At 43.8% G+C, this 18,777-nt stretch overlaps 1 protein-coding gene across 3 annotated transcripts in view; it reads left to right on the top strand.

Annotated features, from left to right (window-relative positions):
- Positions 1-18,777, top strand: part of LOC110529847 (serine/threonine-protein phosphatase 2A 56 kDa regulatory subunit gamma isoform) — a 41,818-nt gene that overhangs the window by 5,980 nt on the left and 17,061 nt on the right. The window contains exon 3 of one of the 3 annotated variants that reach the window (XM_021612445.3): positions 403-568. In XM_021612445.3, the coding sequence (XP_021468120.1) occupies positions 403-568 (166 nt within the window). Of the gene's footprint in view, positions 1-402; positions 569-10,371; positions 12,558-18,777 lie in introns of those variants that run through there. The other 2 variants (XM_021612446.3, XM_021612448.3) reach the window with 2 other exon arrangements.

The following is an 18,777-nucleotide window of genomic DNA, read 5'->3' on the forward strand; positions in this document are numbered from 1 at the left end:
TTTAGTCTCCCAGACAGTCAGCCAGCCGGCGGCTCACTAAGAAGGCCTAAAACCCTAAACCCCTGTCTTGTAGTGTGAAGGGCAAAATTAGTTGAGGTTCTAAGTTCATTTGACAATTCCCACCCCCCTTGTTGTCGTGTGTGTGTGGTGATGAATGGATCCCAGCAGGCAGATGGGACAAGACAGGAGAAACTATGGGACAAAACAGGAGAAACAGCCCACATTCACCAGATTACATATCCAACCTAGGGGAGATTGGGGACAACACTGGGTTGTGCTAAAACCTTTTTGAAATGAATAGTCCCTCCCCGTTTGTCTTTTTTTTTTTTTCGTTTGGTGTCTCATGAACAAACCCAGGTGCATGCTCTGATCCACCTCTACTCTTTCCCTCCCTTCATACAGCAGGGCTCCAACAGAAAAGGCAGTAACAGTGTCCCTCCTACCACTCAGCTGCTGAAGGGCAAGCAGCTGGGTTCCCAGATGCCTGTCAAGAAGGACAAGAGGCAGAGCTCGTCCCGCTTCAGCCTCAGCAACAACAGAGAGCTGCAAAAGCTGCCCGCCTTCAAAGGTATGACTGGACCTAATCTAGTCTATTCCTTGCCTTGCTGTAATGCAGCCCATTATTTTGCCTTCAAAAGTATGACTGCGTAGTACGCCACTACTAGCCTAGGCTAGTTGGGGCTGGGGGATATATCGAGTTAAATAAATAATGAGTTTTTGACAATATGTCAAATGCCTGTATTGCAAGAATCAAGTTTTTTTTATTTTTTTTTATTCATGAGCCACTTGTTCACATGTTTTTGGTCTCGCTTCCTTCGCTCCTTCTGAGGTGTACACCTTCCCATTTACGTCAGAGATCTGTATATAATGATGAGATGCGCATGTCTCCACCCTAACAATGGAAGTCGTTGTCCCAAAGGCGGGAAGGGTGGCTGCAAGCTTAGGTCCAAAATAAGCCCATAGAAATGCATTGGGCTTATTTTTGTGCAGATTTTTGTGAGATTGAAACCTCTCGCTTCACCTCTTCGTCTTTGTTTACACACACCAAGCCTCTAACCTGCCACTCACAGCAACAAAGATGGGAGATCACTTCTTCCTCTGACAAGCGGTTTCAACTCACTATTTGCATTTTGAGTTTACTTTTCTTTTTTTATTTTTATTTAACCAGGTAGGCAAGTTGAGAACAAGTTCTCATTTACAATTGCGACCTGGCCAAGATAAAGCAAAGCAGGTTGACACCTACAACAACAGAGTTACACATGGAGTAAAACAAGCATACAGTCAATAATACAGTAGAAAAATAAGTCTATATACGATGTGAGCAAATGAGGTGAGAAGGGAGGTAAAGGCAAAAAAAGGCCATAGTGGGGAAGTAAATGCAATATAGCAAGTAAAACACAAATGGTAGATTTGCAGTGGAAGAATGTGCAAAGTAGAAATAATGGGGTGCAAAGGAGCAAAATAAATTAATAAAATAAATTAATACAGTAGGGGAAGAGGTAGTTGTTTGGGCTAAATTATAGATGGGCTATGTACAGGTGCAGTAATCTTTGAGCTGCTCTGACAGCTGGTGCTTAAAGCTAGTGAGGGAGGTAAGTGTTTCCAGTTTCAGAGATTTTTGTAGTTTGTTCCAGTCATTGGCAGCAGAGAACTGGAAGGAGAGGCGGCCAAAGGAAGAATTGGTTTTGGGGGTGACCAGAGAGATATACCTGCTGGAATGCGTGCTACAGGTGGGTGCTGCTATGGTGACCAGCGAGCTGAGATAAGGGGGACTTTACCTAGCAGGGTCTTGTAGATGTCGCCAAACCCACTGGCTCCAGGTCGAGTATGAAGCGAGGGCCAGCCAACGAGTGCGTACAGGTCGCAGTGGTGGGTAGTATATGGGGCTTTGGTGACAAAACGGATGGCACTCTGATAGACTGCATCCAATTTATTAAGTTGGGTATTGGAGGCTATTTTGAAAATGACAGGATGGTCAGTTTTATGAGGGTACGTTTGGCAGCATGAGTGAAGGACGCTTTGTTGCGAAATAGGAAGACAAATCTAGATTTCACTTTGGATTGGAGATGCTCAATGTGAGTCTGGAAGTAGAGTTTCCAGTCTAACCAGACACCTAGGTATTTGTATTTGTCCACATTTTCTAAGTCAGAACCGTCCAGAGTAGTGATGCTGGACAGGCAGGTCCAGTTAGCAATCGGTTGACGAGCATGCATTTGGTTTTACTTGTATTTAAGAGCAATTGGAGGCCACGAAAGGAGAGTTGTATGGCATTGAAGCTCGTCTGGAGGGTTGTTAATTAAGTGTCCAAAGAAGGGCCAGAAGTATACAGAATGGTTTCGTCTGCATAGAGGTGGATCAGAGACTCACCAGCAGCAAGAGCGACATCATTGATGTATACGGAGAAGAGAGTCGGCCCAAGAATTGAACCCTGTGGCACCCCCATAGAGACTGCCAGAGGCCCGGACAACAGGCCCTCTGATTTGACACACTGAACTCTCAGGTCTATCAGGTTTGGTCCAACATAATTGGTCATATAGACACCGAAACAAATGGAGACATTATTTTACTGTGTTAGAGAATTGAACCTCTCTAACGAGACCCTTTTTTATTTTTCAACTACTCAAATTGCGCTAAGAGCAGAAACTACTCAAACGGGAGCATCAATGAACATTGCTTCTGGAAAATGAATGCGAGGTTTGTTACGTGCAGCGTTGTGGTACCAGTAGCTGCATTTTAGACAATGACTGTTATACTAGCTGTCTATTCTGTTTAATAAATGTGCAATAAACATAGAACACAATTTTATATAAGGAATTGGCAACTCGTTCTTAGAAATAAGCTAGGCCCCTTTAATTTCAACATCTGAACAAAGTGGACAGGCTAATATGCTGTTTAAACAGTTGGGGAGACACCGAAGTGTGTTCATAACAATTCAACTGCTCTGCCTTGTTAGCTAGCAAATGGATAAAAATTATTGGCTAAACTTGACATATAAAGATTAGCTGGCTACTCACTAGCACACGAGCTTGAGATTGTTTGAGACCTGTGTTAGTTTTCTAAAACACCTGCAACAAGAAGTTAGTCATTATTAGGGAATGTGCGTTATGCATAGTTTTGGTTAAATTTGTAACAAAGGCCATTTTCGTAGACTGACTTGAAAGCCAGATCAGTGACTATTGCAAAAAAGACGGGTTAAACTATTTTGATTAAATTATTGAAAGGTATGTTTGTGGAAGGCCTATATTTAGCTTGGGTAGCATTTCACGGGCCCTGAAATAATTTAGATTATTGCTGACTGTTTGAAATGCAGTGTATTTGACGTTTTAATTGTACAGCAAAGCTTATTTAGAGAACATTAAAGTCAAGATATTGTGGATCGTCTGAAAGTTTATTCTAAGACCTATTTTGTGTCACTCTGTTAGGTAAAAGCAGATTATCTGGACCGAACAAAAATATAAACACAACATGTAAAGTGTTTATCCCATGTTTTATGAGCTGAAATACATGTTTGCTGAAATGTTACAAACGCACATAAGCTTATTTCTCAAGTTTTGTGCACAAATTTGTTTACATCCCTGTTCGTGAGCATTTCTCCTTTGCCAAGATAATCCGTCCACCTGACAGTTGTGGCATAGCTGATTAAACATAATTATCATTACACAGGTGCACCTTGTGATGGGGACAATGAAAGGCCATTCTAAAATGTGCTGTTTTGTCACACAATTCAATGCCACATATCTCAAGTTTTGAGCGAGCATGCAATTAGTATGCTGACTGCAGGAATGTCCACCAGAGCTGTTGCCAGAGACTGGTATGTTCATTCCTCTACCATATGCCGCCTCCAACGTCGTTTTAGAGAATTTGGCAGTACGTCCAACCGGCTTCTCAACCGCAGACCACTTGTATGGTGTTGTGTGGGCAAGTGGTTTGCTATTATGAACAGAGTGCCCATGGTGGAGTTATGGGCAGGTATGAGCTACGAACAACAAACACAATTCCGTTTTATCGATGGCAGTTTGAATGCACAGAGATACTGTGATGAGATCCTGAGGGCCCATTCAACCACCGGCATTGCATGTTTCAGCATGATAATGCACAGCCCCGTGTCACAAGGATCTGTACACAATTCCTGTAAGCTGAAAATGTCCCTGTTCTTCCATGGCCTGCAAACTCACCAGACATTTCACACATTGAGCATGTTTGGGATGCTCTGGATTGACGTGTACGATAGTGTGTTCCAGTTCCTGCCATTAGCCAGCAACTTCGCACAACCTTTTTGAAGAGGAGTGGGACAACATTCCACAGGCCAAAATCAACAGCTTGATCAACTCTGTGAAGGAGATGTTTCATGCTGCATGAGGCAAATAAATGGTGGCCACACCAGATACTGACTGGTTTCTGATCCACCCACCTACTTTGTTTTTTTTGGTGACCAACCGATGCATATCTGTGTTCCTAGTCTTGTGACATCCATAGATTAGGACCTAATGAATTTCCTTTTATTAATTGTAACTCACTAAAATATTTTTAATAGATGTGTGTGTGTGCACTGCTCCAAAAAATAAAGGGACCACTTAACACTTAAACAACACAATGTAACTCCAAGTCAATCACACTTCTGTGAAATCAAACTGTCCACTTAGGAAGCAACACTGATTGACAATAAATTTCACATGCTGTTGTGCAAATGGAATAGACAACAGGTGTAAATTATAGGCAATTAGCAAGAAGCCCCCAATAAAGGAGTGGTTCTGCAGGTGGTGACCACATACCACTTCTCAGTTCCTATGCTTCCTGGCTGTTTTGGTCACTTTTGAATGCTGGCGGTGCTTTCACTCTAGTGGTAGCATGAGACGGAGTCTACAACCCACACAAGTGTCTCAGGTAGTGAAGCTCATCCAGGATGGCACATCAATGCGAGCTGTGGCAAGAAGGTTTGCTGTGTCTGTCAGCGTAGTGTCTAGAGCATGGAGGCGCTACCAGGAGACAGGCCAGTACATCAGGAGACGTGGAGGAGGCCGTAGGAAGGCAACAACCCAGCAGCAGGAACGCTACCTCCGCCTTTGTGCAAGGAGGAGCACTGCCAGAGCCCTGCAAAATGACCTCCAGCAGGCCACAAATGTGCATGTGTCTGCTCAAACGGTCAGAAAGAGACTCCATGAGGGTGGTATGAGGGCCCGACGTCCACAGGTGGGGGTTGTGCTTACAGCCCAACACTGTGCAGGACGTTTGGCATTTGCCAGAGAACACCAAGATTGGCAAATTCGCCACTGGCGCCCTGTGCTCTTCACAGATGAAAGCAGGTTCACACTGAGCATGTGACAGTCTGGAGACGCCGTGGAGAACGTTCTGCTGCCTGCAACATCCTCCAGCATGATCTGTTTGGCGGTGGGTCAGTCATGGTGTGGGGTGGCATTTCTTTGGGGGGCCGCACAGCCCTCCATGTGCTCGCCAGAGGTAGCCTGACTGCCATTAGGTACCGAGATGAGATCCTCAGACCCCTTGTGAGACCATATGCTGGTGCGGTTGGCCCTGGGTTCCTCCTAATGCAAGACAATGCTAGACCTCCTGTGGCTGGAGTGTGTCAGCAGTTCCTGCAAGAGGAAGGCATTGATGCTATGGCCTGGCTCGCCCGTTCCCCAGACCTGAATCCAATTGAGCACATCTGGGACATCATGTCTCGCTCCATCCACCAACGTTGCACCACAGACTGTCCAGGAGTTGGCGGATGCTTTAGTCCAGGTCTGGGAGGAGATCCCTCAGGAGACCATCCACCACTTCATCAGGAGCATGCCCAGGCGTTGTAGGAAGGTCATACAGGCACGTAGAGGCCACACACACTACTAAGCCTCATTTTGACTTGTTTTAACTTCTTGATCCTACTTGAGACGCAGATGTTTCAACTAGGCACCTGGAAATGCAAATGCGCTACGCTAAATGCTAAATGTACTCGTTAAAACTCAAACGTTCATCAAAATACACATGCAGGGTATAGAATTAAAGCTACACTCGTTGTGAATCTAGCCAACAAGTCAGATTTTTAAAATGCTTTTCGGCGAAAGCATGAGAAGCTATTATCTGATAGCATGCAACACCCCAAAATGCCTGAATGCGACGTAAACAAAAGATTTAGCGTAGCCGGCGCTACACAAAACGCAGAAATAAAATATAAAACATTCATTACCTTTGACGAGCTTCTTTCTTGGCACTCCTATATGCCCCATAAACATCACTATTGGGTCTTTTTTTCGATTAAATCGGTCCATATATACCCAAAATAGCCATCTATGGAAGCTGTGTAATTCAGAAAAAAACATGTTTTAAAACGCAGCGTCATTTTTTAAAATTAAAAAAGTCGACGATAAACTTTCACAAAACACTTCTAAATACTTTTGTAATCCAACTTTAGGTATTAGTAAACGTTTATAATCTATCAAAATGCTCACGGGGCGATGTGTATTCAATAGCTCCTCGTCTTCAAGTCAATGGCTGAAAATGTGCACTTCAAAACATCCTGGCGGAGACCGGAAGAAATGGAATCCAGTTAGTTGGATTTACCAACAAAAAACTCCCCGGATAATGACGACAATGGCGACATCGTGTGGAATCTGTAGGAATTGCATGCAGGTCCATAATTAATTTTGTGCCCTTTTAACAATCCATGAAAGTGACGCATGGATATTATTTTTAGCTTTCAGTGAGCAGTTTTTCTTGCGCTTTTCGATGAAACACACGATCTGTTATAGTCACAGCCGTGATTTAACCAGTTTTAGAAACTTCAGCGTGTTTTCTATCCACACATACTAATCATATGCATATACTATATTCCTGGCATGAGTAGCAGGACGCTGAAAAGTTGTGCGATTTTTAACAGAATGTTCGAAAAAGGAGGGGTTAGGATGAAGAGGTTTGGACATTCCATCAAAGTTGGATCAGCCTGTAGTGTGGTTTTCCACTTTAATTTTGAGTGTGACTCCAAATCCAGACCTCCATGGGTTGCTGAATTTGATTTCCATTGATCATTTTTGTGTGATTTTGTTGTCAGCACATTCAACTATGTAAAGAAAAAAGTATATAAGAATATTTCATTCATTCAGATCTAGGATGTTATTTTAGTGTTCCCTTTATTATTTTGAGCAGTGTGTGTGTGTGTGTGTGTGTGTATATATATATATATTTTTTTTAATTAGAGGGGGAGGGGGAAAGGCAGCTATAATCATCAAGGTTTCCATCTGCAGAGCACGCAACTCTGCTGTCCCCAGAACTGGATAATTATGAAATAATTCACATCGCTGACTAATTTTACATTCTTATTAGGCCTGGGCTTTTATACATTGTAGCCTACATTGCTAACAATAGGCAATGGAAATAGGCCTACTCTACATATGTCTTTTCATAAGCTTTACTCAGCTGTCTGTATCTTAACTTCTCATTAGATTTTTCCATCTTGATCTTGTTTGCTCAATTTCACTTCTTGTTACCTGTAATATTTGTCATTCAAAATAAAGCTGTGAGAGAGTAGACTGACTTTCACAATTGTTCCCATTTTGAAAGCTGCAATTCTAGGACATTAAACACTTTATTAGAATAGCTTATTTGAGAATTACTTTTCATAACTAACTTAATGCTTTTGATAGGCTGCTTTTTAATTAGTAGGATTTGGCTTTTGGCCATTTTGTTCACAACAGCAATGAGGGGTGCATGTATAATTTATTGTATAATAGACTAGGCTTTCAACTGTAAGGTTTGTTCAAACTATCTTTCGATTTTTCTATCTTGCTCTTGTTTGTTCTACCGCTCTCATTATTACCTTAGGCCAATCATGTTTTTATGTTATCCATAAACAACTTAACTTTCTTATAGCCTAGAACTCCGTTAGATAATTCATTGTTTGATCATGAGGTAGCGTGGCGGGACAAAGCCAGCATGCATAAAAAACCGAAGTCATATTCATATCTAATGGAGAGAAAATTCCAAATTTGGCTCTTTGGCTATATGACCCAGATCTTCCAACATTCAGAGAGGGAGTGGGGGGGTTTGACTGGACATTTTGCAATGCTTGGTGTAAATCTTACATCTGTCTACATTGTTCTCTTGCATTCTGTAAATTGTTTAACATCTTGAAATAATAGGTTATGCAGGCTATAGCAAAGAAATAGGCCACTTGGCATGGCCCGGCTGTGCGCTGCCCGGTCAGCTCCTTACTGCGTGGTGCTGGTCAAGTTGAAATGGGCTATACATCGTCTGTCACATCACGATGTCGTCGCCATCTTCAATATCCGATACTAACAGAAGATTTCCCAACCCTTTTGAACTACTTTTGATTGACTAGTCAACTAGTCTCTCAGGACAGAACCATGTATAGGCTTGGTAAGGTTTGGTTTCCCAGCCCACCTTACTGATGCCTGGCCTTGGCTTATCCTTTAAGTTCAGCCTTAACATAGCTGCCTGCCATCTCAGTCTGCTTGCATTCTTATCTGTAAATCACACCGTGTCTATCCCTCTCTTCTCTCTCTGTGTGTGTCTGAAAATCCACACTGCCCTGCTATAAAATGCACCGCCACGGTGTTGTGCAAGCCATGGTAACATTAAATGTAAGTGACTGACTGTGCTTGATTTAACCCAAGTGTCTATATTTAGGGAAAATCCAGAGATAAGGCTTTAATGCTCCGGGTCCTTGTGTTTCAGGATGCTGCCAGTGCCTAGATAAGCGGGTGGCTGGCAGGGAGCTACAGTGTACAACTGCAACCCACCTCTCATCCCCTGCTCCTCTCATGGAAAATGTCAGCACTGGCAGATGCATGTCCAATGCTATCATGTTACTACTTTGAGTGACTGGCACTAAGTTGGCTCTCCATGGCCAAACTTTTAAAGATGTGGAAAGTGCACAGTGTGCAAATCCAGCGGATTTTACAGGAGAGATGATGCAGTCTTGCAGAGTCCATAATAATGTTAGTGTTTAGGAGCTTCTAGAGTTTTAATGTAGCTGTGTTTGGACCACTGTGTGGATCCTCTCCATGCTAATCTACCATGACCTGAACCACCAAACCTCTCTAGGGCAAAGTAGAGAGCCGCTATCTGGCTCCAACTCAGTCTAGACTGGAGCTTTGGCAACAATCCAGCCGAACACACACACACACACACACACACACACCACAGTTGCCTTGTTACAGTTGCCAACCAAGCCAGCTACCTCAGTAGTGATATGGTGTCATGACCTGCATTCACCTCTCATTCTTCCCTATGTCTTCTGTCAGACCGCAGTGCTTCCCTCTAGGATTTTTTTTTCAGCAACAGTGGCAATGGTTTGGGGGGTACATGGCTGCTAGGGTTAGTGAATTGCTTGTTAGCGCATTGACATGCTAGCTGTTCTTATAGACTTCAAGTCATTTGAGCTAACGACTATCCATTTAAAAGCTTGTCTCTTTAGAGCCACCGCTGCTAAATTTTAATACAGGGGAAACACTGGACAGCCTACATTGTCAGACACAAAGGACTGTTTTCTCTGATCATGGAGGACCTTTTATCTTGGTTTTACTATGGTCTTTATAACACATTCCATAAGCTTTGATTCGTGATAACAGCTGGGCAAGTCCAGCGGCCCAGCAACGAGGGCTTCTCCAAGTATTGTCCCATGGGCCATGGATGTTGTCAGTGGTCCTATCCTGACAGACAGTCAGGAAAGGCTTGTTTTCAGAGCTTTACCAAAGTGCTCACTCTGGAGACTTGGGCTACATGAAGTAGTAGAGGGCTGCTTTTGGAAAGTTAGTTCTTCTAGTAAGTGCCTCTTTTGGACAGCAGTCTATAGGCAGGAAAAGATGCCTGATACCACCTCACATTATTGCTGAGTGGAAGATGCAGTATGCATCGTGTTCATTTGGTGATTTAATGCTTGAAAAGAGCTGTGCCACAGTCGCAGGATAATTGATAAGCATGACAAACATGCTATTTTGGGGGACAGCAACAACACAGCGTTCCAGACGGGTGCCTTTTAAAAAAATATAAAAAAATTCACCTCAACTCTCCAGCTGCAAGTGTTTGCCAAAAGGTAGTGAACGAACAAACAGCTGGTGATAGTGTGAAAAGAGGAACTGTCCTAGGAGGGATAGTTTCTCACGCTCGGTCTCCCTCTGTTGGGGGGAATGGGAACTGTGGTCTCAGAGTGGATAAAGTTCACTGACTTGGCTGGATGATAAATAGCTTCAAGTTCAGTAATCGAGGTCAGTAGAACCTCGAGGGTCAGCGGTCTCAGTCTTCAATTCCTGTCGTTGACTCCTCTTTGAAATAGCTACAAAACAGACTTTGTTAACGTTAATAGCCAGAGTCAGTCACAAGATCAACCCCGTCGTTCTGCACAGATCTAGAGGCTGAGTTTATAAATAACTGGAGCCCGGTTACGTGTGCCAAAGTAGAGTTTAGAGGATAACCGCAGACCGCTGGAGAGAAAGTGTGTCCGTTCACGCAGGCGTGCGCTTATTTGGTCTGTATCAGAAGAACAACAGCTCTTCAGACAGGAGAATGCCCCATGACTAGACAGTGGGATGATAGTGAGTGGACTCGTTTGGAGGATTTCCAATTGAGTCAAATCTGTCCACGGCATGAGAGTGCTACAACATCTGCTTTATGTTTGGTGAGACTGAGCAGAACAGATGGAGCTCCAAATGTAGTTAACAAAGGACAAGGCTGCAGGTCTCTATCAATAACTTGAGAAATGAGTCAATAGCAACATCAATGCTTCCTCACACCTTCCTGTAGCCACCCAGCCCAGGACCTACAAAGTTCAGACTGAAAACATTCAGCAGCTAACCTGACGGGTCAAGTTCTGTTTTACCTGTTACAAACAAAGCCAAGAAGTCCCGCTTAGAGTTGGGGTGTTTTCTGTTCACTGGATGCACTATGACTAACTTCACCTAAGGATTTAGGTCGTCAACCACAGTAGGAGGAATACATTGACACTTTTTTATTTTCTCTATGCACTCACTCCATACGCGCACACTACACACTCACTCGCACAGTCACACTGACACTCCAACACACTCACAAAATTTGCTCACACTCTCGGATACAGTCATCATATACACTGATGCTACTCTGTTTATCATATCCTGATGCGTAGTCACCTTACCCCTTATACATGCATGCATGCATGCATGCATGCATGCATGCATGCATGCATGCATGCATACATACATACATACATACATACAGTATCAACCTCTATTACTCCAGTGTCCCTGCACGTTGTAAATATGGTATTGGAACTGAACTTGTATACACTGTAGCTTACTTTCTCAGGCTTTTATTTCTATCTCTCGTGTTTTTGTTCTACTTTTTTATGTATGTATTAATTTTTTTTATAGTACTACAGATATTGATTACTGCATTGTTGGGAAAGCACGAGCAAGAAAGGCAATTTGCTGTAATTGTGCATGTGACATTAACATGAAACTTGGCTCTTACAATGAATGTGGTTAGTGTACACTCGTGTCAAAGTCTTATAAAGCAGAAAAGTCTGATACACAACTAAGAACAATAGACGGATGTGAGCCATTGCTGTGTGTGCACTATGTGGTGCAGATGGGGACATTGCGTTGGTGTTAAGCACTGTAACTGCTCACTCTGGGAGAGCAGCTGAGGCAGAGCACACTCGCTCACTGGCTTCCTGTTTTTTGTATAATCGTGGCTTCCTGTTTCTCACACCTGGGCCATCTGTCCACACACACACACACACACACACACACACACACACACACACACACACACACACACACACACACACACGTCAGCAGTGAATTCTGTGTTTATAACAGCCTTTTACTGAATGATAATCAATGCTTCCCTTCAAGTGTTGGTTATTTATCACATCTCTAATTGTTCACTGTCATTGTGTGATGTTTGAGGGGAAATCCAGGTATTGTGGCTCCAGAAAGGCCAGATAAAGAGAGCCTAAAAATGTCAGTGTGTGTATAGAACTGACCTTTCTATGATGTATCAATGGACTCTCTATGCTTTTCCTGGAGTGAAGATAAGGGAGGTGATATGTCATAGGATAAGCCAAAAACTCTGCTTGTTGGGAATGTAATTTATTGTAGGGTAGACGTGTGTGAGCCTGAGGGAAATAAAAAAATAAATGAGGGGAAAGGTTAGCTGTGCCTCAGTTAGCCAGACCTCCTGCCTCTGCTCCAATCACAGCAAAGGTCCTGCCCCAGCCCACCAGCCAATCCCCTGCCTCAGCCCACTAGCCAATCCCCTGCCTCATGGTTATGCATTCTGACGGCCTTCCCCATGTGACCCAGGTTGGCCAATAGGGCTTCTTCCTAGAGGGATGACATCACTAACTAGCCTGTTCCCTCCAGCAGCAGGGCAGAGCTTTATTTTCTGCTCTGAGTGTTTGATGCTAAAATGGAGGCTGGCTCCTCGACTTAGCCTGGGCTATCGCTATCTCTTCTACCCCAGCCCCTAGATGTTGACATGTACTAGACCTGCCAGTGCGATGGTTCTGGATTCACCCAACTCAAATGGGCCTTTCCAGCCTGTGGCCCTCATGCATTTTAGAGGTGAGCAACGCTAGCTGGCTGGCTTTTTGTTTGTGTGTGTGTGTGTGTGTGTGTGTGTGTGTGTGTGTGTGTGTTAGGGGGAGGTGGACAAGAATGTTGCGATTTACCATCTGTAGCTTTTTAGTGTACTTTGGAGACAAACAGTTTTGAAAGTAAAGCCTGCTTTAGGAGACCGGGAAGGGTGTCTTATCTTTGTCTGTGTAATTGGGGTGTATTTGGAGCAGGAAAAGGTTGTGCGTGTTTGTCCTATGAAAACGACAAGGATCGCTTAGTGAGAGACAGCGATGGGAGGGGTGCTAGTTTTACTGCCTTCTGCCTCTCCCATCCCCCACCAAGACTGCTGACGTCAAAGGAAGTGAGGTCACAGCCGTTTGCATGTGTTTAGTGTTACCCTAAAGCGGCAGTGCCCTTTGGCTATGTTCTGTCTTGCAGTCCTCCCTTCACAGTGGAAATGGTTTCTTTTTCATACGTCCCCTCGGTGTTACACTGTAGCTTTTGAAGGGGAAAATGAGTACAACAGTAGCAGACGCAGACTATCGTGTGGGTGACTTTTGAGATTAATTAATTGATGTAATTTTGCTTCTGGGTTGACTATCAGAACACCGTAGATATCAACATAAATTGTCCCCTGTTAAATGTAGGCCCCACATAAGCGGAGATGAACACTTCAAGTCAGTGTGTGTCTACTGTCATTGTCTCCTGTAATAATCCTGTTTTGGTTTCCTTGTTGCAATATGAGTAAACGTTTATAGATGCCATACTATGTACTGATGGGGACACTACACTTATCTCGTTTTATTATGCACATACAGTACCAGTCAAAAGTTTGGACACCTACTCATTCAAGGTTTCTTCTTTACTTTTATTGTTTTCTACATTGTAGAATAATAGCAAAGACCGTCAAACTATGACATAACATTTGGAATCATGTAGTAACCAAAGTGTTAAAACAAATAAAAATGAGATTCTTCAAATAGCCACCCTTTGCCTTAATAACAGCTTTGCACACTTGACATTCTCTCATCCATGAGGTTGTCTCCAGGAATGCATTTCAATTAACATGTGTGCCTTGTTAACTTGTGGAATTTCTTCCAGGGGTGGAATACAGAAGATATCCCTATTTGGTAAAATACCAAGTCCATATTATGTCAAGAACAGCTCAAATAAGCAAAGAGAAATGACAGTCCGTTACTTTAAGACCTGGTCAGTCAATCTGGAAAATGTCAGACTAAGTTTCTTCAAGTGCGTTCGCAAAAACGATCAAGCGCTATGATGAAACTGGCCACATGAAAGGAAGACCCAGAGTTTCCTCTGCTGCAGAGGATAAGTTCATTATATTTGCCAGCCTGAGGAATTGCAGCCCAAATAAATACTTCAGACTTCAAGTAACAGACATCTCAACATCAATTGTTCAGAGGAGATTGCGTGAATCAAGCCCTCGTGGTCGAATTGCTGCAAAGAAACCACTACTAAAGGAGACCAATAAGAAGAGACTTGCTTGGGCCAAGTATCACGAGCAATGGACATTAGACTGGTGGAAATCTCTCTTTTGGTCTGATGGGTGCAAATTTGTGATTTTTGGTTCCAACCGCTGTGTCTTTGTGAACGGATATTCTCGGCATGTGTGGTTACAACGGTGCAGCATGGAGGTATGAGCGTGCTTTGCTGGTGGTACTGTCTGCAATTTATTTAGAATTCAAGGTACACTTAACCACCATGGCTACCACAGCATTCTGCAGCGATACGCCATGCCATCTGGTTTGCGCTTACTCCCACTATCATTTGTTTTTCAACAGGACAATGACCAACACACCTCCAGGCTGTGTAAGGGCTATTTGACCAAGAAGAAGAGTGATGTAGTGCTGCAGCAGATGACCTGGCTGGCACAATCACGCGACCTCAACCTAATTGAGATGGTTTGGGTTGAGTTGGACCGCAGAGTGAAGAAAAAGCAGCCAACAAGTGCTCACCATATGTGGGAGCTCCTTCAAGACTGTTGGAAAAGCATTCCAGGTGAAGCTGCTTGAGAGAATGCCAAGAGTGCAAACTGTTATCAAGGCAACAGGTGGCTACTTCGAGAATTTAAAATTGAACATTATTTTGATTTGATTAACCTGTTTTTGGTTGCTACATGATTCCATATGTTATTTCATAGTTTTGATGTCTTCACTATTCTACAATGTAGAATATATAAAAAAATAAAAACCCTTGAATGAGTAGGTGTCCAGACTTTTGACTAGTACTGTAAATTATGCTAAGACACCTGCGGCCTCGGATGTCATTACATTTTTTGTGGGGTTAATGCATTGAGCATCAGCACTCGTTCAAATATTCATAGAAGCTAATGGCCACTGGCACTGTTGCGAATAGTTTAGCAGTGACACTGCCATTTTGGCTTCGAGGTGGGGACTTGTTACTATACCTAGTCATGAAAAATGCATGTATGCCATTATTTGGCATCTAAATGGTGCAAACATTCAAAGCAGTTTGTTTAGGGAGGGCACTCCACACTTTCATCTTGGCCTAAAGTATTGAGAGCAGGCACTTCTAGCCACACTACGGGGCTGTTGCAGAGACTCAGTTTAAGCTTGTTACTGGAGTTAAATGTTTTTTTCAACAGACTTTCCACTGCAAGTGCCTTGGCTGAATCTGGGTCTGTGCAACAACCACCCTTCAGATGTGCTTGTGTTCACTGGGAGTTCTGATGAAGCGGATCCCTGATCTCTTGCCTTTTACACCCGTCAAATGTTCAGATGCTTTCTCTTAAACTGTAAATACCTGTGGGGGCATAAAGGACATGTGCCCGTGTCTGTCTGTTAGCTGTGTGTGGCGCCACAGCGCATCCCTTAATGTTTTAGGCGTGTTGAGAAACCCTAATGCTGTTGTAAGGAGAGCAGGGGTACGGTAGGCACGGAGGATCATAGGACAACCGTGTTAGCGCAACATGTGCCTCAACACACCGGCATGTACCATAGCAGAAGCAGTGTTGGGAAACAGGAGATTGACAGGGACATGTTAGAACACAACGACTCTTTTCTCTGTATATATCAATGATGTTTCTCATGCTGCGGGCGATTCCCTGATCCACCTCTACGCAGACGACACCATTCTATATACTTCCGGCCCGTCCTTGGACACTGTGCTATCTAACCTCCAAACGAGCTTCAATGCCATACAGCACTCCTTCCGTGGCCTCCAACTGCTCTTAAACGCTAGTAAAACCAAATGCATGCTTTTCAACCGTTCGCTGCCTGCACCCGCACGCCTGACCAGCATCACCACCCTGGATGGTTCCGACCTTGAATATGTGGACATCTATAAGTACCTAGGTGTCTGGCTAGACTCTAAACTCTCCTTCCAGACCCATATCAAACATCTCCAATCGAAAATCAAATCAAGAGTCGGCTTTCTATTCCGCAACAAAGCCTCCTTCACTCACGCCGCCAAACTTACCCTAGTAAAACTGACTATCCTACCGATCCTCGACTTCGGCGATGTCATCTACAAAATTGCTTCCAACACTCTACTCAGCAAACTGGATGCAGTTTATCACAGTGCCATCCGTTTTGTCACTAAAGCACCTTATACCACCCACCACTGCGACTTGTATGCTCTAGTCGGCTGGCCCTCGCTACATATTCGTCGCCAGACCCACTGGCTCCAGGTCATCTACAAGTCCATGCTAGGTAAAGCTCCGCCTTATCTCAGTTCACTGGTTACGTTGGCAACACCCATCCGTAGCACGCGCTCCAGCAGGTGTATCTCACTGATCATCCCTAAAGCCAACACCTCATTTGGCCGCCTTTCGTTCCAGTTCTCTGCTGCCTGTGATTGGAACGAATTGCAAAACTCGCTGAAGTTGGAAACTTTTATCTCCCTCACCAACTTCAAACATCTGCTATCTGAGCAGCTAACCGATCGCTGCAGCTGTACATAGTCTATTGGTAAATAGCCCACCCATTTTCACCTACCTCATCCCCATACTGTTTTTATTTATTTATTTTTCTGCTCTTTTGCACACCAATATCTCTATCTCTACCTTTACATAACCATCTGATCATTTATCACGCCAGTGTTAATCTGCATAATTGTAATTATTTGCCTACCTTCTCATGCCTTTTGCACACAATGTATATATAGACTCCCCTTTTTTCTACTGTGTTATTGACTTGTTAATTGTTTACTCCATGTGTAACTCTGTGTTGTCTGTTCACACTGCTATGCCTTATCTTGGCCAGGTCGCAGTTGCAAATGAGAACTTGTTCTCAACTAGCCTACCTGGTTAAATAAAGGTGAAAAAAAAAAAAAAAAAAAAAAAAACAGGGCTGTCGGGTAGTGTATTTTTACTTTGTGAAAAACACAGGTTTAGGCTTAGTTATGTTATGGAATTTTTGTGTTAGGGTTTAGCCTATATCCAGCATATCTGTATACACTCCCCTACATATGTCAATTCACATTTGATGTCCAAACACATCAAATGTTTCATGAGGTGACTGTACAGATTGTCACCTTTTTATTTAAGCTCTCTGGGATATGCCAGGGAAAATGCAGAGTGCCAAATTCAAATAAATTACTATAAAAATCAAACTTTCATTAAATCACATGCAAGATAGCAAATTAAAGCTACACTTGTTGGGAATCCAGCCAACATGTCAGATTTCAATAAGGCTTTTCGGCGAAAGCAAACGAGGCTAACGATCACAAATGGTAATTTTGTTCGATTAATTCCATCTATATATACACTGCTCAAAAAAATAAAGGGAACACTTAAACAACACAATGTAACTCCAAGTCAATCACACTTCTGTGAAATCAAACTGTCCACTTAGGAAGCAACACTGATTGACAATAAATTTCACATGCTGTTGTGCAAATGGAATAGACAACAGGTGGAAATTATAGGCAATTAGCAAGACACCCCCAACAAAGGAGTGGTTCTACAGGTGGGGACCACAGACCACTTCTCAGTTCCTATGCTTCCTGGCTGATGTTTTGGTTACTTTTGAATGCTGGCGGTGCTTTCACTCTAGTAGTACATGAGACTGAGTCTACAACCCACACAAGTGGCTCAGGTAGTGCAGCTCATCCAGGATGGCACATCAATGCGAGCTGTGGCAAGAAGGTTCGCTGTGTCTGTCAGCGTAGTGTCCAGAGCATGGAGGCGCTACCAGGAGACAGGCCAGTACATCAGGAGACGTGGAGGAGGCCGTAGGAAGGCAACAACCCAGCAGCAGGACCGCTACCTCCGCCTTTGTGCAAGGAGGAGGAGCACTGCCAGAGCCCTGCAAAATGACCTCCAGCAGGCCACAAATGTGCATGTGTCTGCTCAAACAGTCAGAAACAGACTCCATGAGGGTGGTATGAGGGCCCGACGTCTACAGGCGGGGGTTGTGCTTACAGCCCAATACCGTGAAGGACTTTTGGCTTTTCCTAGAGAACACCAAGATTGGCAAATTCGCCACTGGCGCCCTGTGCTCTTCACAGATGAAAGCAGGTTCACACTGAGCACATGTGACAGAGTCTGGAGACTGCATGGAGAATGTTCTGCTGCCTGCAACATCCTCCAGCATGACCGGTTTGGTGGTGGGTCAGTCATGGTGTGGGGTGGCATTTCCATGTGCTCGCCAGAGGTAGCCTGACTGCCATTAGGTACCGAGATGAGATCCCCAGACCCCCTGTGAGACCATATGCTGGTGCGGTCGGCCCTGGGTTCCTCCTAATGCAAGACTATGCTAGACCTCCTGTGGCTGGAGTGTGTCAGCAGTTCCTGCAAGAGGATGGCATTGATGCTATGGACTGGCCTGCCCGTTCCCAGACCTGAATCCAATTGAGCACATCTGGGACATCATGTCTCGCTTCATCCACCAACCACAGACTGTCCAGGAGTTGGCGGATGCTTTAGTCCAGATCTGGGAGGAGATCCCTCAGGAGGCCATCCGCCATCTCATCAGGAGCATGCCCAGGCATTGTAGGGAGGTCGTACAGTTACGTGGAGGCCACACACACTACTGAGCCTCATTTTGGCTTGTTTTAAGGACATTACATCAGTTGGATCAGCCTGTAGTGTGGCCATGGGTTGATGAATTTGATTTCCATTGATCATTTTTGTGTGATTTTTGTCAGCACGTTCAACTATGTAATTATTATTATTATTTTTTAAAGTATTTAATAAGAATATTTAATTCGTTCAGATCTAGGATGTTATTTTAGTGTTCCCTTT

The sequence above is a fragment of the Oncorhynchus mykiss genome, chromosome 8 (assembly GCF_057628025.1).
Source record: "Oncorhynchus mykiss isolate SJ-2025 chromosome 8, ASM5762802v1, whole genome shotgun sequence".
Taxonomy (NCBI): Eukaryota; Metazoa; Chordata; class Actinopteri; order Salmoniformes; family Salmonidae; genus Oncorhynchus; species Oncorhynchus mykiss.